Genomic DNA, 23,564 nt, shown 5'->3' with positions numbered 1-23,564 from the left:
TGCGGGAAGCCAGTCAGCTGGCAGCACTGCATTCATTCTGACTTCATGTCTTCTGCATCTTACCATAGGATTTTTTAAAAAAAATTTACATTTTAAAAACGTTGTCACAAACTCTCATTATTACTTCTGGTTTTCAAAAGAATTGAGTACTTCTTTCAACTGGCAACAATAACCTATAACATGTTAAGCCTGGCCCCTCTCTCTTCAAGGACCTAAAATCTAGTTGGGAAGAAAAAGGTTAGGGAAAAACAAAACAAACAAACAAACAAAAAAAAAACCCAAGAAGTACTTGGATTTTAATACTCAGTTTTAAAAAATAATTCAAAAGTTTATTTTTTAAAGGGTGCAATAGTTCCTTTCTTGCATTTTCAAACTTGTCTTTCATTTCTTTAATTAAGCACACTTATTTTCTACATCTGTTTATTCCCATACCCACTATGTAGGTCTGACCTTGCCTTTTGTTTCGGTCTATCCTTACGTGGAGCCTTGCTTCCTTGTTTTTTTTTTAAATATTTTTTTTTTAGTTGTCAATGGACTTAATTTTATTTATATGCAGTTCTGAGAATCGAACCCAGTGCCTCACACATGCTAGGCAAGCACTCTACCACTGAGCCACAATCCCAGCCCTGTTTTGTGTTTTTGATTATGAACATCTGTTCTTGAAATTTCATGTGAGGGATTTCTTTGGAGCCTAGGTTCAAGATACTCCTTCAGAATGGATTTGTCTGTTTCTGACATTTGCTTAGAGGGCCATAAACTGAGACTCATGAAGTTTATTCAATAATCCCATGGTATCATGAATTTGGGTCAAAATCTTATATGAAGACCACTTCATAGTCATGAATTATCAAAGAATATCTTTTTTATATTCTTCATCCCACATAAGCATCAAGAGAGGTGAATTTTTCTGTGGTCCTCTTCAGCAAAGCAAGTTAATTTTATTTTCATCTTGACCTTGGCCCTTTAGAGTACCAGTTTTACGGGAAAGTTGTTATTCTTCTGATCTGAGAGATGCCTGAGGATATATCTTATGTTTCTAGATCCTGCACACTGGTCAAAGTGAACACTCAAGGACACAGTTGTTTGAAAGATGTTTTAGGAGCTTATTCATAATCTAGGAGTTCCACCTTAGTTTTGTTTTTGGTCTGTAATTTTCTTGCTTTCTTGCTAGCTCAATGACTGATTTTTAAAAATTAAAAAAGTTTTATCCAGCTTTAGTTTTTGTGTGTGCATTTTTATGTGTTTCTTTTTCTCTTCTTTTTCTGTTTATCAGATTTAGTTTTCATCAAGTTTGTATTTGCAAAAGCACATACTTACTCCACTGTATTCAACTCAAGTACTTTAAAACCAAGTATATTAGTCAGCTATTTTGCTGCTGTGACTAAGGATCCGATCAGAACAACCTAGAGGAGAAAAAAGTTTATTTGAGGGTTCATGATTAAGAGGTTTCAATCCATAGACAGCAGACTCCATTCCTTAGGGCTCGAGGTGAGGCAAAACATCATGGTAGAAGAGTGTGGTGGAGGGAAGCAGCACACATGATGATCAGAGAGAGGTCTCCACTTGCTAGATACAAATATATACCCCCAAGCCATGCCCCAATTCCCAAGGCCTCCTGCCACACCCTACTACTTCAGTTACCACTCAGTTAATCCTTATCAGGGGATTGATTCACTGATTGGGTTAAGACTCTTACAACCCAATCATTTTTCCATGGAACCTTCTTGCATTGTCTTACATGTGAGCTTTTGGGAGACACCACATCTAAACCATAACCTCAAGGTTAAATAATGCATAATCAATTGAAGTGCTTCTGTTGTCCTTCACTTTATTTTTCTTTTTGTTACTGGGGATTTGACCCAAGGGTACTTTACCATTGTACCACATTCTCAGCCCTTTAAAAAAAAAAAAAAGAAAAGGAAAGATAAGAAATCTGAGAAAGGGCCTCCTATGTTGCTGAGGCTGGCTTTGAACTTGCAATCCTGCCTTAGTCTCTTGTGTTGCTGGAATTACAGGTGTGTGCCACTATGCCCCACTGTTGTCCTTCCCTTTCTATTTGAATAGAAATCTCAGTGGTCTATTCAAAACAAATCTTCCTCAGAATGTAAGATAGTAGCTCATTGGAGTAGGGGTAAGGGTATGCTGGTTAACTATCCCCAAGAATGAAGAAACAAGAAAGGCAGGAGGGCTGGGGCTGTGGCTCAGCGGTAGAGTACTTGCCTAGCAGGTTCAAGGCCCTGGGTTCGATCCTTAGCACCACATAAAAATAAATAAATAAAGTAAAGGTAGTGTGTCCACCTGCAACTAACTAACTAACTAACTATTTAAAGAAAGGCAGGAGCCAGCTTAGTAGAGCACACCTGTAATCCCAGCAGCTCAGAGGCTGAGTTAGAAGGATCAAAGCCAGCCTCAGCAACAGCAATGTGCTAAGCAACTCAGTGAGACCCTGTCTCTAAAATACAAAACAGGGTTGGGGATGTGGCTCAGTGGTTGAATGCTCCCAAGTTCAATCCCCAGTAACCCTCACCCTGCCCCCCCCCCAAAAAAAAAGAAAGGCAGGCAAATTTAGTTGTTAGCATTGGCCACTTTCTGTGGAATAAATATGCCCATAATACTCTACTGCAAACTACAAGGGATGAGAAAAATTGCCTCTCATGAACTGGAAAGAACTCCAACATGCCATTGAAGAGTAGAAGGTACAAGTTAAGGTGGCTAAGTCAAATAAACACCCAGAGATCAGGCAGGAGGCATAAATGAGGGAAGAGGGCCTGATGATGTAGAGGTGAAGTGAAGAGCTCATTTGTTCCTCATTTTTAGCAGGATCAAATCAGCCAGAGCTGAGGGCAGACATTGGAGTGTGTGTCAGAGAGGGCCCCTATCTCAGTGGTCTCTACAGTCTGTGCCTCTGATTCCTTTAGCAATTGAAAATATGTCAGTGTCAGACCCTACCTTCAGAAATGCTGATTCAGTTGGTTCAACATAGCTCTTGGGCAGCACTATTTTTAAAAGGTTCCTTAGTTCAGTACTATTCTAATCCTAAATGCTTTAGATCCATAACCTCATTTAACCCAATTCTTCCAACAATCCTAGAAGGCCTAAGTCTCATTTTATGGGTGAGGAACTGGGACTCAATGGTTAAATAACACTTCCAAGGTCACATAGCTGGTAAGTGGGGGAATCTGACATAACCTTAGAATCTGTTCTTACTCCCCATGTCATTGAACCTACCTCACAAGGCCTCTGTGAGGCTTAAATGATGCAAGTCTTAAAGTGCTCCATTCAGGGTCTGAAACATATTAGGGGATAAATAAAGGTTAACTATCATCATAACCTTATAATACCAAAACAAAATTCTTACCAATTTCTTGTCTACCCAGTTCAATTTCAGGTAAACATTCATATTTTGGGGTTCACTTACTTCTTCTATTCCCCCTCCCCCCAAATATACATACACTCTGTCCAAATGAACCATAGCAGTCATCCTTACAACCTGGATAGACTTTCCAGGGCTTGTCATGCTTGACGTCTGCAAAGGGGAAGAGAGAGGACCAGAGTTCCAGACTCACTTGGAGAGGGTGGTGATGAAACTTGCCTGGAATGACACCCCAAAGGACAAGCCAAAGCTCACTCTGTACTTTGGTACATGGTGTTCAACAAAGAAGTTTTCCATGTAACTGGTCTGTAGAGGAGACAGGAAACAGAAAAATAGACTAATGAGCGTGTATAGATTGGGGAGGAGCAGTAGATCTGCGTGTTGAGGATCCTCATTTCTTTCCAGCTGGTCACAATTTGTCGATATAGACACAGGAGCCACTCCAAGGGGAAACTGAGCAGTATACTTGGTCCTTAATATTTGGGCTTTGGAGTCAGAGGGAGGCCCCTACTGGCTTAGATGCAAGGCAAACTGACTGGGCTGGCACACAGGTACTGAGTTGCAATCTCTCAGAGGGAGAACTCCAGCATCTTTCACTACCAATCACCCTCACAACTAATGGTAAAGGTTCTCAGCTTTATCCGGTGAAAGTTTTGAATACCTCCAGTGACCGAATTTACAAAATGCAGCAAACCACTGCCACCTTAAATAATTTGTAGAATAAAAATAGGATATAAAATTGTTTAGAAGGGAAAGTTTTGACCAAAAATTCTACCTAAAAGGTAATGCTAGCATTCTTTCTCAATAACCATAACTTACTGAACTTTTGTATAATAATAAAGTTTAGAGACTAAGAAAGGTGGGAAGAAATAGAAAAAGACCAGTGAGGCCTACAAAGGGAAGGCAAAGGTCAAAAATTTCAGGCTAAAAGGGAAAAATCTGAGATTCAATCTCTGTGTTCTCAGTTTACCCATAGGGATAAATTATTAGGGTAAATTCTTTGGGGTGACATGCACAACTAGCAAAGCTAAATATTTATAGTCACTGCCATCTTAAGTTTTTTGATCAATTCATTTGATGCTTAACCAACACTATATGTATGACCTCTTGATTTGTTTTGTGCTGCTTTCAAACTCTTAAAATATTTAACTTTAAAGTATTTTTTATGTCTGTGCGGTAAATGGCTTTATTATGTGCCTGTCCCCCATTCTTCACTCTGAGGGTCACAATGTTCTTAGTGCATCCACTGAATCTTTAACCACACACACACACACACACACACACACCCTTTTTGGAATGCCCTTGGGATATGCATTCTGTAAATGAACACTCAACATGTTTATAGTGAAAAATCTAATGGCTGAGAGCCCAGCCAGTGTAAACACATTCTTTCTACTTCTGCAGGTCTGCACTATAATGACAAAGGATTGCTTAGATTTATAGAGGAACAAGACTGGATTTTTTTTTTTTTTTAATAATAGCATCCTGTATTTAAAATCATCAAGTGAAAATTCTTTGGATTTTTCGCTGCATGCAACGTGAAGCCCTGAGTGATCTAGCCTCCCGGTATTTGATGCAAAACTAAACATCAGACTCTGGGTAATAAGCTTTTAGCATTGGCACCTGAAGCTGTGTTGTGGTCATACACCACCGTCTACACTGCCAAATTCAAACTCAGGGATTCTCAGGCCCATAAGGAGAGAAGAGCATCCTCAGGCGAAGGAGCAACCCCAGGAAGCACAGAGTTCCCTTCCTCTAAACTTCCCTTTCCAGAAACAACCCGAAGTAGAAGCGTATTTGTATACAGGCAGAGCCCTACGTCTCCAGACCTGCACACGTAGACTGAGGACAGATATTCGGAGCAAGGGAGCTAGGGCACAGACCACGCAGGGTGCTGAGAGTCCACCTTGCGGCCAAGATGTGTGTGCCACTGAGTGTGTACGTGGTGATTTCTGGGCCGCTGCCGCGAGGCCCGACCAGGCGCGGCTTCCAGAGCAAGGACAACTGGCGGCTTTATTCCTTCAGTGCCGAAGCAGATGGCGAACCAGGGAGAAAAGAGGCTGCATGCGGCGACTACCATCCGCCGATTCCGTGGCGGCTCGCGCAAAGCCTGAAACAAGCAGTCAGGCTCCCGGGCCGGGTCTGCCGGCTACGCAGACAGCGCGCCTTAGGGACAGCCTTACCGCCTCTTCAGTAGTGCTAGGAGAGGCCGCCACGCTGGCCCCGCCGCGTCCCCCAGCCAACGCCGGCGGCCCCAAGCGCCCGCCACTCTGCAGCGCAGCCAGCCCCACATTCTATTTAAAAATAACACCCACGTGCGCTGGTAAACAAGCGCGCGCGGCCACCGGGGCCGCGCGCCCAGGGTGAGCCGGTGCGGAGCGCGCGCCCCTCCTCCCGCACGTGTCTTCTGGCTCCGCCCGCCCAGCGCCGGTGATACCTCGTCACCGCCCCCTCAGCAGGCCTGGCCCAGCCCCCAGCCCCGAGCCCCGAGCCTGCTGCCCCCGGGTCCTAGCGCCGGGCGTGCACGGAACGCTAAGTTTCCTCCTCCGACTGTTGCTCACCGCGGCGGGACCTGCCTTCCCAGGTCTGCCCTCTCCTTTCCTCTCCGGTTCTCCCTCGTCCCTCCTTTTAATCCTCCTGCCGTCCGCACGCGAAGGACTCCTTCTGGAGCGCCCTCTTTCTCTCCTCCTTCCCCTCCTTCCTCCTTTCGAATTTTACTCGATTGTTTATTATTTGCTGGGGGGGCGGGGGTTGGGGGCGGAGAGGGGCATCTGGGGCCTGGAGACTGGTGCCTGTAGCCAGTCAGCGCACAGCGTGGCTTGACGAGTCAGCGGCGCAGCGAATGGAGACGCGGCGCAGAGCTCCGGGGTCACGCGCGTGTGGAGACAATGACATCATCTGTTTGTACGCGTCAAACTAGCTTGGTGCAGGGGCGGGGCCTCGCGTCACTTGAGTGGCAGGCCTTGGGCAAAGCCCGGAGCCCAGAGTCAGCTTGGTGGGCGGACTCCTGCTTACGCTGTGCTGCTGGATCTTTTTGTGTATAGGGCAGTGTTGCGGAGCCCGCTCCTAGACTCTGGAATATCTCCAATGACTTAGGTTTTATTTTAAGAGTATTTATGAACCAAAGTGGCTAGACTTTTGGTGTACATATTGCATGTAGTACATTCTTTTTTTTTTTTTTTTTTTTTTTTTTTATTTATTTATTTATTTTAATTCTCGGCGGACACAACATCTTTGTTTGTATGTGGTGCTGAGGATCGAACCCGGGCCGCACGCATGCCAGGCGAGCGCGCTACCGCTTGAGCCACACCCCCAGCCCATGTAGTACATTCTTTAGGATACTAATGAACGATTTGGAGCACGCATCCTAAGGACTAGAGAAGATGATTTTTTTTTTTAACCTAAAGGCATATTTCTTTAAAAAGTCAGAAATGCAGTTAACTGGTTTTGGTGTCATTTTTACAGATTAGAATAAAATTGTTTCCCACTTTCAATTGTGCGGTATCTGGTCTTGCGTTTAGGACTGAGGAATAAAGTGCTTGTACTAAGTTACTCTTCTCCCTTGTTTGCCAAGAAATCCATAAAAAAGTGAAAAATGACTGTGGTCGAGTGTCCAAGGTAAGGGGACTCAGTGCACACCTTTTGGTGCTTAATCAAATCTGAGGGAATCAGCTTATCGAAGGCTTGCAGGCACCAACATCTTGGCGGGTTAGTATTTCCACGCCTAGGTAACCCTTGCCATCTGTGATCAGCATCTTATCTAAGGTGTTACCTAGTGTCGGGTTCTAAAGGAGAATCGGATACTAGGGGGTGTTCACAGCCTGGTGGGCGGACGCGCAGGCCGGGGACTCCAGATGCCCGGACTGGGCGCCCAGAGTCTGGGAGGTCGCGTTACGGCGCTCAGAGGAGGGTTTGGGGATCTGGGTCCCTCCCTCTCCCCTGCCAGCGCTGTGCTTTGTTGTCCGTGAGGCTCCTGGAGGGAGGAGGAGCCCAGCGGGCACTGCTGCTGGAGCCCGCCGAGTTCTGGCCGGCTGCGCGCGCCCTGACACCCACGCCCGCAGCCCCGCGGAGCCTGGCCGCGCAGGCGCGCGCGAGCACACACGCGCACTCACACACGCACACTCACACACGCACGCACACCAGCACACTTGGGCCCCCGCCCCAACCCTCCCCCTGGGCGGGGATCCGCCCGCCCGCTCGCCGTCATTCTAGGTTGAGGCTCCCTGCGTGTGTCTATAACTTTGTGCTGCTGCCGCGGCCGCCCTGCTCGTGGAAGGGAGGAGGAGGAATGTGGAAGGCGGCGGCGCGCAGGCTGACAGGCGGTTCCTTGGGCGGGCTGCAGCGGTGGCCCGAGCGCCTCTCCTTCTCCAGGGTTGCACGTCCTCTCTTCGCCTGGCCCCGGACCTGCGCGGGATTGTGCGTCCTCCCGCCTCGTCCCTGAAAGGGAAGGAACCGAGGTAGGCGCCGGAGCTGTGCAGCGGGGCGGCCGCCTTCCCGGTGACTCCGGATCTGCTTCCGAGCTGGGCCAGGCTCTTCCCTTTTCCCTCCCCGTGACTCGGTGTGCGCGCCCCCCTTCTCTCCCGCTAGTGTTTTTAAAGGACTTGAGGGAAGGGGGAAACTGTCAAGATGGCAGCAGCGGGAGCGAGGAGGTGATGAACGTGCTGGTCCGGGTTTTCTGGCAGCCCGGGAGACTTGGCACTTCCCGACCTGTTGGAAGATTTATGTTCCGTCTTGCTCCCTCCTTCCGACCCTGACTGGGAAGGGGGCGGAGGACACCACGTCCGCGAGAAAATAAACCACACAAACCCTCCGAAGTAGCCGTTCAAACAGGGCTCGACCCTTTGCGAACACCCTCCGGCTGCTTGCCCCCTTCTTTCATCTTTCTTTTTTTGGAAGTGACAAGGGCCTGTTTGAACTCAGCCCTCTGTTCGCCTTCCCTTTCCTCAGCCCGCGGGCGAGGAGAGAAGGGAACTGCCCGCGCCATCCCGGTGCTTGGGCCACTCCGCTGGGAGGGGTTGATAGGGGGATCGCGGAGGCTACAGGGCCGTGCAAGGGGAGAAGAGCCTAAGACGCCACGGACTTAGGCGGCTGCGCCGCGGGAGGTACTTGAGCGGGCCAGAGCGAAACATAAACAAACGCACGCCCGCACGCCTGCCTGCCTGCTTGCCTGCCTGCCCGGGCTCGGGCTCCGACCGCGGTTCGGCTGCGCCAGCTCCGGCCGCTGCCCACTTTAAAGGCGCGGCCCGGCCTCCCGCCCTACCCCGCCTCTCCCCTCCCCCCCTTTCTCCCCGCCCAGCCACCTAGCCCAGGAGAGACCTGCAGATCTGGCGGCGGGGGAGGGGGCTGCCCCGTGCGAGGCCGTCGATTCGCTCACATCTCCCCAGCGGCCTGGCCAGGGGGCGGCGTCTGCTGCGCCAGGTTCGCGGGACGCACGTCCCCAGGTCTGCTTGTTCCTGGGAGGCAGGCGCGGTGAGGTCGTGAAGCCGCGGCAGCGGCGGGCGAGGACTCGCCAAGGACTGGGCTCCCGCCCGGGATAACCAACTCTCCTTCTTTTTCCTTTCGCGGTTCCTTAGGCGGCGGCAGCAGCGGCGCCCGGGAGCCCGAGCCTTCGCGGCGCCTCCGTCCCTCCCCCGCCGCACCCCGCCCGGGCGTGAGAGGAGAGCGCAAGAGTCCTAGCCGCCGGCAGGCGGGCGGGCAGGCGGCGAAGATGGCAGAGGCACCGGCCTCCCCGGTCCCGCTCTCTCCGCTGGAAGTAGAACTGGACCCGGAGTTCGAGCCCCAGAGCCGGCCGCGCTCCTGTACGTGGCCCCTGCAGAGGCCAGAGCTCCAGGCGAGCCCGGCCAAGCCCTCGGGGGAGACGGCCGCCGACTCCATGATCCCCGAGGAAGAGGACGATGAAGACGACGAGGACAGCGGTGGCCGGGCCAGCTCGGCTATGGCGATCGGCGGCGGCAGCGGGAGCGGCACGCTGGCCTCGGGGCTACTCCTTGAGGATTCGGCCATACTGCTGGCTCCTGGAGGGCAGGACCTCGGGTCCGGGCCAGCTCCCGCGGCGGGCACGCTGAGCGGGGGGACGCAGTCGCCGCTGCAGCCTCAGCAGCAACTGCCACCGCCGCAGCCGGGGGCGGCGGGGGGCTCTGGGCAGCCCAGGAAATGCTCCTCACGGCGGAACGCCTGGGGGAACCTGTCCTACGCCGACTTGATCACCCGTGCCATCGAGAGCTCCCCGGACAAACGGCTCACTTTGTCCCAGATCTACGAGTGGATGGTGCGCTGTGTGCCCTATTTCAAGGATAAGGGCGATAGCAACAGCTCAGCCGGCTGGAAGGTGCGTACTCACCAGGGGCTGGCAGCCAGACCGCCGGGCCTCCTGCGCAGCGCCGGACGCGCCTCGAATACGTCGGACGCAGCGAGCCTAAGGGCGCTGGGGAGAGGGTTGGTAGGGAAGCCTCTGTTGTGAGGCTTTGGAGGGTTCTGTTTGACCTCTGGAGCAGGGGAACCTGGGGATAGCCTCAGAGAGGGAAGGAGTCTCCCTGGGAAGCCTCGGGCGAGACCAGGTGAGGAGGTGGGGGGCAAGGTTCACAGACAAGGGAAGGAAGGATGAGCTGGAGTGCATTTGCTGGATTATCGGGACAGCGGCGAGGAGGTAGGTCCGCGGCCAACTTTGGAATAGAGTTTACTGTAGCTGGTTGCAGCGAGGACACCGTGGGTGGAGAGAAGGGGTGTGTGTGGGGGGTGGGAGGAAAGAGATTTTCATTTGGTCGCAGGAGCTGAATGAGAACCTCGGAGGCCCAAGTTTCGGACTGTGGGTGTTAACTCCCACAGGCATATCCATCCCCTTAAAAAAAAAAAAAAAGGCAATGATTACAAACCTTTTTCTGCCGGCTCCCTTTCCTTGCCTATGCTGACACCTTTACTCCTAAGAGATATCTGTCGCTTCACTCATCTTGCCCCCGTGGAGCCTCTGAAATGTTCTGGGACCTGGAACAGATCAGCCTCGCCACCTGAACGTGAACTGGCCGCACCTGCTGCTTCGGACAAGGCCTGGACTTTGGCACTATTCGAGGCAGGTGTGGGCCTGCGTTTTACTCTTCTGTTGAGAGGGAGGTTAGATGTCAGGGCTGAGCCTTAATGGCTTCTTCCTATATATGAACCTGAAGAGAGGTTCTCTACAGTTCCTTTTCAGCCTCTTGAGGCATCGGACTCGTGTTAGAGAGAGAGGTGTGGAAAGGCCTATGATGTAATGACTTCCTGCAGTTGGGCATCCGAAGAGATTAACTCCTCTAGCCTTGCTGAGCTGCTGACATCCAGCGCTGTGCTCTTACTGGGCACATTCCTGCCCTCTTTCCCTAAGATAGGAATGTGTCAGAACCAGGAAAAACGGAGTCCTCCGTGGTCATGGGTACACATCGCTTATTATAAGTCCCTCTTATTGGTAGTTTAGTTTGTTTTTAATGAAAGAGGTCCTTGCTTCCCCTTTCTGTCCCTTCCTTCGTTTTTCATTGGGGGAGCCCTGTGTCTTTTTGGGTTCCAGACTTCCCAGGTGTATAAAATAAGGACAGTTTAATACAACTGAAGAACCGACTTGTAGCACCTGAGAGGAGTCTTAGTATGAAAAAGCTAAGGGATATAGAGTAGGGTGTATCTTAATTTGCTTTTAGGAAAATCTTGTTTAAAGAAAATAAAGGCACTTTTTTTTAAACTGGTACTATTGGAGAGGTCTTGTTTAGATACTTTAAAGCAAAATGTGTGCTTTGATGTTATTCCACAAATCTGTCTCACTTTCAAATGAGACAAATGCTGACATTATGAATCTTATATTTGATCTTATATTATTGCTTTACAAAGGAATGCCAGTTGTGTGATCTGAGAGTTGTTTACAGAAAGGATGAAAGTTCCATTTCAAACTATTGCTAATGTGATAGCTTTTTAAAACTGGGATTTCCAAGTGGATGGCAAGGGTTAACCTCAGGGTACAGTGTTGAAAGGGGTGAGTATATAGAACTTGAGAAGATGGATTTGGGGGTTTGGATATTTTTCAAATTTCTCACACTTGAAATTAAGTCCTGCATGTTTGAATTTGGTGCAGAGACTGTATTAGTTAAAAGTTGCCTTTTATGTTAAAAATTAATGCAAATAGGAAAATTTCCATTTTTCCTATGTTTGTAAGATGACAAAATAACTTAATTTCACAAATAACATTTTTGCTATTGTGTTTATAAAGATAATAACAGTTTAATTTTATTTTTTTGAATATTTATGTGAGATATTGTGTACTAAAAGTAGCCATGAATTGAGCTTGAGCTATATTCTCATATAGTCTGCAGGATTTAAGTAGAGATTTTGGGCCTACTCATAAGTGGTTTTATGTCATAATAATTTGTGTGTGTGTGTGTGTGTGAGAGAGAGAGAGAGAGAGAGAGAGAGAGAGAGAGATGGTTTCTTTTTTCTTGCTTTCTCATTTCTCTTCAATTAAAACCTTATGAAATACTGTAAATTGAAATTCTCAAGATTAATAAGTTTAATGTGGGCACACATTTATGGTTATTCTTACTTTAAAATATTTTTATCAGTTCCATTTCTGAATATCACATGGCAACTAATCCTTGAAGATAAAGGAGATATAAATTAGTTCCAGTTTTTGTAAGATGACCTTCATCAAAAGATGCAGCCATGCAGGAACTTCCCAATCTTTGATGATGGAGAAGGCCTTTGAAACTGGGGCTGGTTTCATATTCGGATTATGACTAATAGCTAACCATTTTTATGTTTGTGGTTTAGTGGGGGTGGAATAAGAGGGAAAAGGGAGAGGTCAGGAACTAATCGTGACCCATTTCCCTGCGTCCAAGTTGAGGAGTTGATTCCTGTCATGATTAGTCATTTTGGAAGCATGCATGTGCATTTAAACCACACTACTTTCATTCTGAGTTATGCATTGGGATTTTTAACTTCTAAAAATGTCTAGAATTCAGGTTAACCTCTCAGTGCACACGGGGCTTATAAGCCAGTGTAGGCCTTCTTTTGTGGCTTTTTTGGGCCAGCACTGTGAGATCCTGTAACCAGAATTAGTTCCTGAGATCGAAGAATGAAGGAATTGGAAAGGAGAACTTGAAGATTGGAGTTCAGACCAGTGATTCTCAGCCCATGGTTGCTTCTTAGAATCACCTGGAAGCTTTTGAAACATACCAGTACTCAGAGCATCTGATATAATTGGGCTGGCATGTAGTATTAGCACTGGTGGATTTGTGGTGTCGTTGTCCTTGTTCTTATTTTGTTTAAAAGTTTCTCAGATAATCCTAATGTATAGCCAGGATAAAGTTTGCTGGTCTAGTTCAACCCTCTTAGTTTATTGGTGAAGAACCTGATTCTTCAAGAAGTTAGTGACTTTTCTAAAATCACACAGTTAATTAGTACAGAGGTAATTAGTAGCTGCAGTTCTAGATGTCTTTGTTCTTTATCTTATTATTTTTTTTTAAATTGACCTTTTAAAAAAATCATTTACTAAGTAATGGATTCTTAAATTAGCCTTCCTGAATAGTACATTTGCCTCAGTCTAAAAACACCTTGGTTATTATTTCAATATCATAGGATAGGCCCATGTTGATGGGGGCTCAATGGATATGTCATGTTTGCATAGCTGCATAGTCCAGTGCTTGGGAACTACCAGAGTGATAAAAGTGACAAGAGAGAGAGCATTTTAACAAAAAGAGGAAGCACTTGGTCACCATGCATCTGTCAGAGGCATTCTGTGCCAGGGAGAAGGATGATGGTTATCTTACAAGTTCCCTTACCTCAAGCATTAAAGTAGAAACAAATAATCAGATGTGGTTATGAGGGGAAAAGGTTACATTTCCTTTAATTCAGATTAAGTTTGCTCTCAGTACACCCATAATTGAACTAGTGAGTTCGTGGTTCCTCTTGTCTGAAGAAGACCCAAGCACTCCAGGGTTTCCCAGGAGGGCTTGTCACTGACTCCCTGTCCACACCTGCACTCTTCTGTTTCCCACAGGTCAGGGCGGGATCTTATTGGGTAGCCACGAGTGTCCTGTGGGATACAGCATGAAGACTGCTGTTGCAGAGGCAAATTTCTTAAGAGTCTGAGCCTTCCTTCATGTGAGAATACTTATTCTTATGGCTTCTTGCCAAGGTCAAAAGATGAGGGCTGACCTGCCACATGATGCTTATTTATGCCCTTACTGTTCTTGTTCTTTCGATCAGTGCAGCCAGTTTCTTTATAATATGTTGGATTAAGAAAGTGGTTTTTTTTAACTGTAACTTTGTTTTAAAATTTGTTTTTAAATTTCAAAATGACAAAGACATAATAATTCCACATTGGCTCATAATTTTGACCTCTTTCACCTTTTGGAGTAAGGACCACCAAAGGGCCAGAAATGGTTGTATGTGAAGAATCTGTCTTCTTGGCCCATGTTGCCAAAATGCTGTTTTGTAATTTCCTCTGGCAGTACTGTCTTTGTCAGTGATTCTCAACTAATATACTTCCTCTTTCTACAGCAGCAGTACACTAGGGGGACTGTTTTTCCTCTTTTTCAAAGCTGTGTCATTGACCTATGAAGTGAAGAAATTGGCCCTTTTAGACTTTGATCTGTGAGCCTATATAGCAGAGAGACTCTTTAAAAAAGAAGCTAAGTGTGTGTTTTTGTGTGTTTATCTCCTTCTTAGAAAATGAAATGAAACTACAGCAGACTTATTTTTAGGAGATTTTGGGAGGGTTCTATTTTAAGAAAATGACACCATAGAAGAACATCTTGTAGTTAAACTTTTTAGTACTCTGCTTGTGATTCTTACTTAAAAATCTACCAGATATTTTTCTTTGGAAAATTAACGAAGAGGTCTTGTTCCATTAAAAAGTCGTTTCCTTGGGCTGGAAAGAAACTCAGCAGACGCAGTCCATCTGAAGCTCTTGATGACAGTGTAGAGTGGAATGTTTAGGCCTGTGCATTCTGGTGAGTACCTCACTTACCCATGGCTGCTGCCTCAGATTCCAGATTTCCAGGGCTGGAAAGAAAATGGAATTTAATTTGCTTTCATATCCACTCATCATGCCTGTTAGGAACAGACTTGATCCTATTCTTTTTTCTCTCCTTTTCCTGCATCACAAATTGAGGGGCCCTGAGGAGCCACTTTGCCTCCCTGCTGCCATAGCAGAGTCTGGAGAGCATACATACAAAGGTGGTGGTTAGTATCCGTGGATGTTATCACTGGTGAATGTTTAGTGAATAAAAGATGGCAAAGAGAAAACCCTTTTTAACCCATTTGCATCACATCCTGTTACATTCATTCAACTAATATTTTTCAAAGGCACCTGTGGGGAGTATTCTGCTAGATTTCAGGGGTATGATGGTAGCACAAGGCAGATAAACTTTCAGTTCACAGGAGCTGACATTATAGTGGGGGGAGAGAGAGAGTGAACACGCAAGGCTGTGCTTTGTGTACTTGTTATTATTTCCAATTCTCTTTGCCTTTTCACATTTGTACTTCTGCTTTCCTCAGTGCCTCAACTCTGCAGAGAAGTTACGAGCAAATGACAAAGTTGATGTTGGGCAAGGCTTGGAGCTGGCCTTTAGCTTTCTGCAGATCATTTTGAGCTTGCTGTGGAGATGCAAAACCACTGTAAATGAGTTCTGTAGTTTGGGTCTGTTTGGGAGAAGCTTGGGTTTTCCTAGATCTACCTGGTTTAGAGCACATCTGTGGCCCTGGACTGATGTGGGATCCTCAGTTCTGTCTCCTGGAGCCTGGTACGGGACCAGCCTCTTTCTGGAATGGTTGTGTAACCTTTTACAGCTGGTTCATGTGCATTGCTTAAATTCAGAACTGAAAGAGGTCTTAAAGATATTTACCTGCTTCATTTAATAGACGAGGCAACAGGCCAGGAGCATGAGAGTGACTGGCTCAGGGTCTCACAGCCAGCAGGGTCCTCAGAAGCCCAGGGCACCACGGTTCTGTAGTGTCTGCTGCTAACCACTGTGGCTTCACAGCTGTTCGTGTCAGTGCCGCTCTCCTCCAGTTCTGCAGGCTCTTACTTCATTTGCTCTCCTCTGCTCCTCCTCCCCTGCTCTAGGCTGACTTGAACTGGAGTGGCTGTTTCTTTTTGCATTCTCTGTAGGTGCTCTCAGATCACCTTCCTGAAGAAACCTTCTCTCTCAACCCACCATACCCTGTCCATCCCATGACTCCTGCCTGTTTCCTTTGTCATTTTCCTGTGACTTTTAAATATTTCCAAGTACAGGGTAAGAGCCTTGTCTACCAGGAAAGAAGGCGTTTGTGACGCTGCTTTTTTGGATTTTTATGTCCTCAGGCCATGAGGATGGCCTTGTTTGGGACTCTGATCCTGAAAGAGGCTCATCCTGAGTCACAGTATCCTGTGTCACACGTGGAGTCTTGATGCTTGTAGCTGTGAAGGTGTTACACCTTCTAGTGTTGATCTTCTTGTGTTGCTTTTGCTGTGATGTGGAGTAAACGGGGAGTGATGCTCTGCTGCCTGTGGGGTTGGTTCCTTGCAGGGTCTTGTTTCCTAGTATAGAGGTCCCTGAAAACTTCACAAGTACTCACCACTACCCACCACAGAAACGAAGGGAAACCTGATTTGGGGATGATCTTTCATTAAGAGAAAGATGGAATCAAGTTTACCTTCTGTGTGACTACACTGTTTCATTCAACCTAAACTTGCACTGTCTGGAGAGTCACTGTAGAATCATTAGCCTGCAGTGTACTAACCTCGTAGAGGAGTAGAGCTGTTACGTAAAACTAAGTTGTTCATGATATTCTCTGTTTTGGGGCATAAGTCCCAGATGTTGTAAAGTCTTATATCCATGGATTGGGAAATAAGAAATCACCTGTGAAGAACGAGGAGGGAGGAGGAAGTCTTTGCAAAGAACCGTCTGAGGGCCAGGATGTAGCCTTGCTGAGTTAGTTTTCTGAATAGGTGGTTAACCCTAGTGATTATGATAAAAGGCCCCAATTCTGATGGCATCACTGCCCAGATAGTCTTAATGTCTTTAACTATTTTGTGCTTAACCAAGCCCCTTTTACTTCCTAGTATCTCTCTTTCCCCAGTAGGAGAAAGAACCAGAATAGCAGGCATCTTTAGAGGACTGTGATATAGCCCTCTTTCCTGGTAAAACCCAAATGTATGATTGGAGTATGTTTTAAGCCAGGCTTTTCTAGGGTACATGTGTTCCACTTTTCACCGGCTGTTTTGATGTTCTAATCTTGAGCCTTTTTCTCTGCAGTGCTTCAGTTACTATTATGGGATAACATTGCACAGTGAAATGGACTGACTTCTCTGATGGGCTGTGGTCTTTCTAGCAGTTCTGCTTCTCCTGGGTCATTGCATATGGTGAAGAAGCCAGGTTATCTTTTGGGGCTCCCGGACCTGGGTGTCCAGATGTACCTTCGTCCTGCAGTACAGAGATGAATGCAGAGCGATGAAGGCATGTGGCACATTTTTAGGAGGCAAGGCCGAGGTAGGAAGTGACTTCTTCCCCAAATGATAGGAGTGGCCCTATTTAATAAACTCAACAGGGGTATGTTTGTCGGTTTTTTAGTATGTTTAGGGAAAGAAATCCCTAATGTATGCATGCATAAGGGGAGAATCCACATCATATTTCTCGTTGTGTTTTAGATGTCTGGTGAAATTAATAATTCAGCTCCCGAAGCCATGGAGAATTTACTTTAAATTCAGAGCCAGCAGAGGGAGTACACAAGTCTTTACACTGATCTCAAGTATTTTTTTTCTCTGTAAAGCTAAAATAATACCTTGATTTTAAAAAAGATTCTGATATTTCCATGTAGGTAAATTGTCATCATTAGAAAAGGATAATTTGGTGGTAGTGGTGGGGTGTAGATTGAAAACCTAATGGTAACTCTTTCCCAGGAAGCTTGGTTGTCTAAGCTGGTGGCTGTCTTCTGGTCCCCGAATAATTCAGTGAGAATGCTTTTAAATGAGAGTGCCCTCCGCTGTCTTTCATCTTTTTGCTACTCTGCCCCTGATAACTGATGCGAATGTTCATCTATATCTAACACCACACTTTACAGAGTATGCTGAATATCCGGGCCAGTGAAGTGATCTTTATTTAGTGCTGTTTTGATTGTGGGACTTTGGATACTTTCTAAAGCTTCACAGTTTCCCATGAGTGAAAGGCAAGAATGTCATTATTTCCAATTCAGATTCAGTTGTCATGAATCTACCAGAGAGTAGGACTCTGAACTTTTTAATAATTCCATAGTGCTATAATTATCTCCCTCCACATTGTCCCATTGGGTGTTGGTGGTTTATTTTGATTTAGCAGTTGTGGTAGTTTGAATCTTGTCCCCCTCCCAAAATCATGTCTGCCTGCAATCTCTGACAGAATGTGACCTTATTTGGAAATAAGATCTTTCTGGAAGTAATTAAGATAGATCATGTTGGAGGAGGGTAGGTCCTAATCCACTGACTGGTGCCTAGGGAAGAGAAGACAGGTCCATGTGAAGAGGGAGTAAGATGGAAGCAACATAGTTACTTCCAGGGGCAAGGAAGTAGCAGGAAGAGACCCTTCTCTGGAGCCTGCAGAGGGAGCATTGCCCTGCCAACACCTCGATTGTAGTTTGTTAGCCTGCAGAACCATGAGGGAATAAATTTCCATAGTTTTAAGCCCTTAAATTTGTAGCAATTTGTTGCAGGTAGTCCTCCGGAACTAACTTTGGAGCCTAGGGTTGCAGGTAGAGGACTAAAAAGGCTTTATTTAGATTCAAATGTTAATAATCATTCACTTTCTTCTTTCTCCTGATTTGAGGGACAGAAGAGGGGAAAGGATTCCCTGTGATTTCCCAGTTCTAAGTACCAGAACTTGTCCCTGTCTCTGGTTTTGAACGAGGGGTATCCTATGCCCTCCCCCTTGAAGTTTTTTTTCTTGGCCTATTTCCTGAAGCTGGTGGTATGGCTGTGCTTGTCAAGTGTGGTGAAGACTGGCTGAGGGCTTTGGCTTAGAAGTCAGTATTTGTGGGGAGAAAAGAACCAAAGGGCTCAGTGGAAGAATAGTGTTGAAGAAGAGTCCTCCCTTCCCAGGGCCTGTCAGGAGGGCCAGATGAGGCATGTCTGATGCACTGCCCTTGATGGTGGTAAAAGGGCTAGTCCAGAATCTCTCTGGCAACTCCTCAGCTTTTCCTGTGCTCGGTTCAAGCCATTTAAAGTTCCACACATCTGAGACTTCAGGTTCATGCCCCCTCTGGCTTCCTACATTGATATCCAAAAAATCCAGCTGCCCCAATGAAGCACAGAACAGAGACTAATGGTTCTCCTAGAAGTAGAAACAGATATTTTCTAGATACCTAGTAGGTGATTGGCTTGGTAAGTTCAGGCATAATTAAGAATCAGGGGGCTGAGGTTATGGCTCAGCGGTAGAATACTTGCCTAGCACGTGCGAGTAAATAAAGATAAATAAAATATTGTGTAAATAAAGATAAATAAAGATATTGTGTCCAACTACAACTACAAAATAAATGTTAAAAAAAATCAGAACTGTATCTGTTTATTCTTATATTATAAAATGGTATTTTGGAGGAGGAGAGCCAAGGTTGTATTGGAGACAGTTTGGTTTATATGGTGAAAAGAGGAGTCTACAGTAGACGTTCTCAGGCCTAGTTATTAATAGTTACAGTAATATTGATAACAATAACATGATTTATTGAGCATTTATTATGTGCCAAATGCTCAGCTAGTGGTGTTTTTTTTTTTTTTTTTTTTATGACTAATATTGATTCTACAAGATAGACATATGAATGGGAGCCCTAGGATAAGGAAATGGTTTAAAGAGGTGAAGGTAACTTGCTTGGGCTTTAAATCCAGGCCTCTGACTCCAGAGCCCTTGCCTTTTCTGTTCTGCTCTCCTGCCTCCTGGAGTGTGAGTGGGACTTTGAGTGGGTGGGGTATAGCAATAAAAAGTTAAACAGCTGCCATTTAAAAAGTTTCTACTGTGAGCCACATTCTTAACATGAATTACTACTAATCCTCACATTAATCCTGCAGAGTATGTCTTGAATGCTTATCCTTAAGAGTTGTGGCTGGCTCAGGGTAAGGAGTGCCTCTCTGTGTTGGGGACGTGGAGGTGGATGGTCATATTGGTTCCTTTCCTTGATGTTCCATGGACTACTAACTTTTAGGAATGAGGCATACCTGGACTTTCAGTAGGGGTAAACCTGTTGGATTGGGTATTACCATTTCTGTTTGCTCACTGCCTTGTATCATGGTTTACTATGGGTCAGATACGGAGTGTACTATTTAGAAATAATAGAGTGATGCACAGTGGGTAGAAATCCTTTGGGTTGGGTCCTTATCTCTGAGAAATTTTTGCCTTGGGACAACAGAACATCTGCACTTCTACAGGTAGAGATGCAGGGAGATAGCAGCACCAAGAAACACAAGTTTCAGGGAAAAATAAAACAACATATTTACAAGTTTCTGGCAGAAGTCTGGCTGTCAGATCAGATCTCATAATTAAAGGTATTAAAATATTTTGTGAGGTGGTTGACTCTTTGCATTGCAGTTATTAGTGGGTTTAAGGGCAGGCTGCCAAGACTGAAACAGAAAATGTTGCATAATTCAAGTTGCTGGCCAGGTTCAAATGTTTATCTCCACTGAAGAGCCTACTGCTTTTGTCTTCAAGGTAAAAATATGTGGGAGTAGGACCCAAAATGGTGGTTTTAATTGGCCACAGGAATGCATTAGCCATGTGCCCTAAGATAAAACATGGCTAGCTGAGTACTAATTATCCCTTGTTATTATCTGCATCTTGGAAAAAAAAATTTAGAACCCTCAGTTTCATGTTAAAGCTGGGTAAGTAGTGTCTGGAGAGTGTCCAGGGGACAGACTGAAGCCCTGTGATAACCGGAAGCAGGCAGGACTGCGCTGCCCGATAACTGAGCACAGCTGGTGTGCGGGGAGGGTGGCTTGCTAGGGGCAGTAGTGATAGCAGGTGACAGTGCCCAGGGTGGCCTTCTAAGAGGGCATGGCTCTGGGCTGACACCAAACGTTAAGGAGGGCATAAAATGACATCCAGTTTAAGCTCATCTTAGAGGTCTCCTTGGAAACTGGTACTACATTAAAAAGATCAAGTGGATAGTTAAGGCATCAGTTCAGATAATTCAAACCTCAGAACTGCTTTTTTCCTGAAGTGTCCTAATAATTGATTGTAAAAATGGTATTTTTCTCCTTATAAATTATGTGAATAATTGCCTTGGCTCCATATTTCACAGCAAGCTTCGGCTAGTGATGTTTAACTCTCCTTGCCCCCCCAGCCCAGCTCCCCTCTCTTTGGATCTTTTTATTTTACTTAATATTTTTTTAAACAAGAAGGCAGTTTGATTTTCTTCTGATACTATAAACATTTTATGGAGTGAAACACTTTCCCTAAATCTCTACATTTAAGTTTTTCATATTGGTAAGTTTCTTTAGCCTATCTAACTTAAACTTAGTGTTGCTTTGGGTCTTCCAGTGTTTTTACCTGATACATAGCTGTTTTTGGTGTTCCAGCCAACACTTATGTCCAAATCAAGGACTTATTAACCTCACCCTTCAGACTTAGAAGTCTGAATTGGATACCATTTTATTTATTTATTTATTTATTTATTTATTTATTTATTTATTCCAATTAGGAGATTATTCATTTGGCAGGATGAGATGGGACATAATTCTGTTTACTAGTGTTTTTTTTTTTTTTTTTTAGAGCTAGGGTTTTGGCTCAGTGGCAGAGCGCTTTCCTTGCACATGTGAGCACTGGGTTCTGTCCTAGCACCACAGAAAAATAAATAATTTAAATTTTTTTCTTAGTTTCGGATGAACACAATATCTTTATTTTGTGTATTTTTATGTGATGCTGAGAATCGAACCCAGTGCTTCATGCATGCTAGGCAAGTGCTCTACCTTTGAGCTACAACCCTAGTCCCGTTTACTGGTTTTTTAGTTTACTAGTTTCTCATTAACAACATTAATTTGCCATTTATGACTATACCTATTTATGCTAAATAGTGGTCCATTTATTTATGATAAATAGTGGTCCACAGACTAATTTGTAAGCGAGGTAATTTTTAAAAATAAAAACTGAAGCTCTGAGTTTAAGCTTTCTTCTAAATTTCTTTTGAAGAATAACAGATCTGGTGCCTCATTTATGTAACCCTGAGAGGAGGGCCTGGAATTGACTTCTGACAATGTCTTGGACCTGGTTATTTTAATGCTCTCATGGAGCTGATACTGGTATGTGCGCTGGCTTCAGCACACTTGGGCTCTTAAGCCCCTGACAGATAACTTCCTAGGTGAGCTGGTATACTATTTCTTGAAATTAGTGTCCTAGATCAGGCCTTCTATCTCCAACCCTGTCCAATAAAGATAAGTTTACAGCCTCCTGTTTGAATAGGTGCACGTCCTCTGCTGAACTGAATTATCTAAATCAGTCCTAGTTAGTCTCTTACCTTTCCAAGAAAGGTCCTTGTTTCAGACTGAAGGCCCAGGTGCTTTCGGCCATATTTTAGGCTTTATCCCACTAAGCCCACATGTCAGTTGCTAAGGTGAAATTTGGCACCTGACTGTAAACATTGTTTAGTAGGTGTTCTTTGACAGGAGGGGAGAGGTTTATTCTAGCAGTCTCACGAATGAGAGAATGGTTTGAATTAACTTATGTGCAGCCAGTACTGTGTAAGTGAGGTACCAAATTAAATTAGGAAGAGTATCTTGTGGTATTAGTGAAAATTGCCATGTCTTCTAATTTGGCTTTAAATAATTACCAAATGTATGTTTTTATCAAAAATTACAATTCTGATTTTTAAGATGCATTTTTATCCACATCTCAGTTTTGTAATCAAATCTTAAAGAAATTTAAATGAAAAATTTTTAAACTTTTTTCATGCAGTTGGAAATATGTCTGGAATTTTATGTTTGGGCTCTTCATGTTTTCCCATTGATGTGAACAGAGAAAATTCTCACCTGATATAATTGTTACCTGCTCTTATAGTCCTTCCTCTTTCCATTGATTTCCACCAATACCTATTCTTCTACTTGGTTTATGCTCATCATTCTGGGACTATAAAGCTTTCAAAAATATATATTTTTTTTTTTCATAGCTTGTTACCTCATGCATTTGTGCTCATCAAGAAAGCAAAGAAGAAAATGTCTTGGTTTTATTGTTTACATCACATGACTTTACACCTTTGAAAACCCATTTATCAATGTAGTCACTGGAAAGATAATTTCAACTACTTAGTGCTCTGAGACTTCTTTTTTAAATCTTTCCTCTCACCCCTTTAAAAAGGTGAAAATTGCCAAGGAAGAAATTTCATTTATTTTTTTTTTCTGGCATATAATTTCAAAGTTGAACTTTTAAGGAATTCAGGATTGGTTTTTTTTTTTTTTTTTTTTTTTTTTTTTTGTGATTCTGGGTATTGAACCCAGGGCCTTGTACTTCCTAGGTAAGTGCTTTACCACTGAGCCACATCCCCAGCCCTGAAGTTGATTTTAGGTGATTTGGGAAGTTAAGGCTCTTTGCCTTTGGTTTCTTGTTATTGACTTTTGGTGGTGGGGGAGGCGCAAAAAGTACCCTTTATTAAAAATTTCCTATTGTGTTCTTTGGACTGTTACCAGTCTTTGACAAATGAGAGTATGAATGATTTTTGAACTTGAGACAGCCAGTGTTGGGTTGATCCTCAGCTCTGTCTCAGGGTCTAAAAGCCTCCATGTCACTTGTCCTGGCTACTCCTAGCTGCACTTCAATTCCCCTGTATATTGACTGGACATTGTTTAAAGAGCACTGACTCTCTTCTCCCGTCCCCATCTACCTGTCATCTTTCTGTAATCATTTTCTAACATCAGTCTGTGTTTTCTGTTTCAACTCTGTCTGCATTTTAGAATCACCTGGAGAGCTTGAAAAGAAATACCAGTGTCTAGGTCCCATCCTAAAGCAATGAAGTCAGACTCGGTGTGGGGCCCCGCATATATGTTTCCTCAAGTTTCCCAGATGGTTATAATGTATAGTCAGGGCTGAGAACTATTGTTTTAGAGAAATTAGATTTTGGCTGTGGAAGCTCTCAACTACTTTGTGTTGACTTTGGACCATTTCAACCCTCCCTTTCTTGGGAAGATTACAAGGTAGAGTTTGCCTGTGGAAGCTCCATGTGAGCTGGGATATAAGAGTACACTGGCTTCGAA

General features: G+C 44.9%; 1 protein-coding gene and 1 long non-coding RNA gene across 9 annotated transcripts in view; one reads left to right on the top strand and one right to left on the bottom strand.

Annotated features, from left to right (window-relative positions):
* Window positions 1–758: 758 nt before the first annotated feature.
* LOC131423749 (uncharacterized) lies at window positions 759–6,083 on the bottom strand. Of its 6 annotated transcripts, none has more exons than XR_009225721.1 (4): window positions 5,935–6,083; window positions 3,453–3,679; window positions 3,229–3,286; window positions 759–1,895 (listed from the first exon to the last, which is right to left on the bottom strand). It is a non-coding gene; the product is annotated as an uncharacterized LOC131423749 (long non-coding RNA). The 6 variants fall into 6 exon arrangements; XR_009225719.1 differs by having other exon boundaries at window positions 759–1,403; XR_009225722.1 differs by having other exon boundaries at window positions 3,491–3,679.
* Window positions 6,084–7,582: 1,499 nt separating this feature from the next.
* Foxo3 (forkhead box O3) overlaps window positions 7,583–23,564 on the top strand; it is a 120,416-nt gene continuing 104,434 nt past the window's right edge. Inside the window, exons 1-2 of one of the 3 annotated variants that reach the window (XM_058575196.1) lie at window positions 7,583–7,830; window positions 8,947–9,701. In XM_058575196.1, the coding sequence (XP_058431179.1) occupies window positions 9,081–9,701 (621 nt within the window). In that variant the 5' untranslated portion in view covers window positions 7,583–7,830; window positions 8,947–9,080. Of the gene's footprint in view, window positions 7,831–8,946; window positions 9,702–10,100; window positions 10,444–23,564 lie in introns of those variants that run through there. The other 2 variants (XM_046430385.1, XM_058575202.1) reach the window with 2 other exon arrangements.

This window comes from Marmota monax, unplaced genomic scaffold, assembly GCF_021218885.2.
Source record: "Marmota monax isolate L192 unplaced genomic scaffold, Marmota_monax_Labrador192_F-V1.1 WCK01_AAM20220418_F8-fsc00013, whole genome shotgun sequence".
Lineage (NCBI taxonomy): Eukaryota > Metazoa > Chordata > Mammalia > Rodentia > Sciuridae > Marmota > Marmota monax.
Note: the sequence above shows the minus strand (reverse complement) of the source record. Positions and strands in the feature narration are given on the sequence as shown.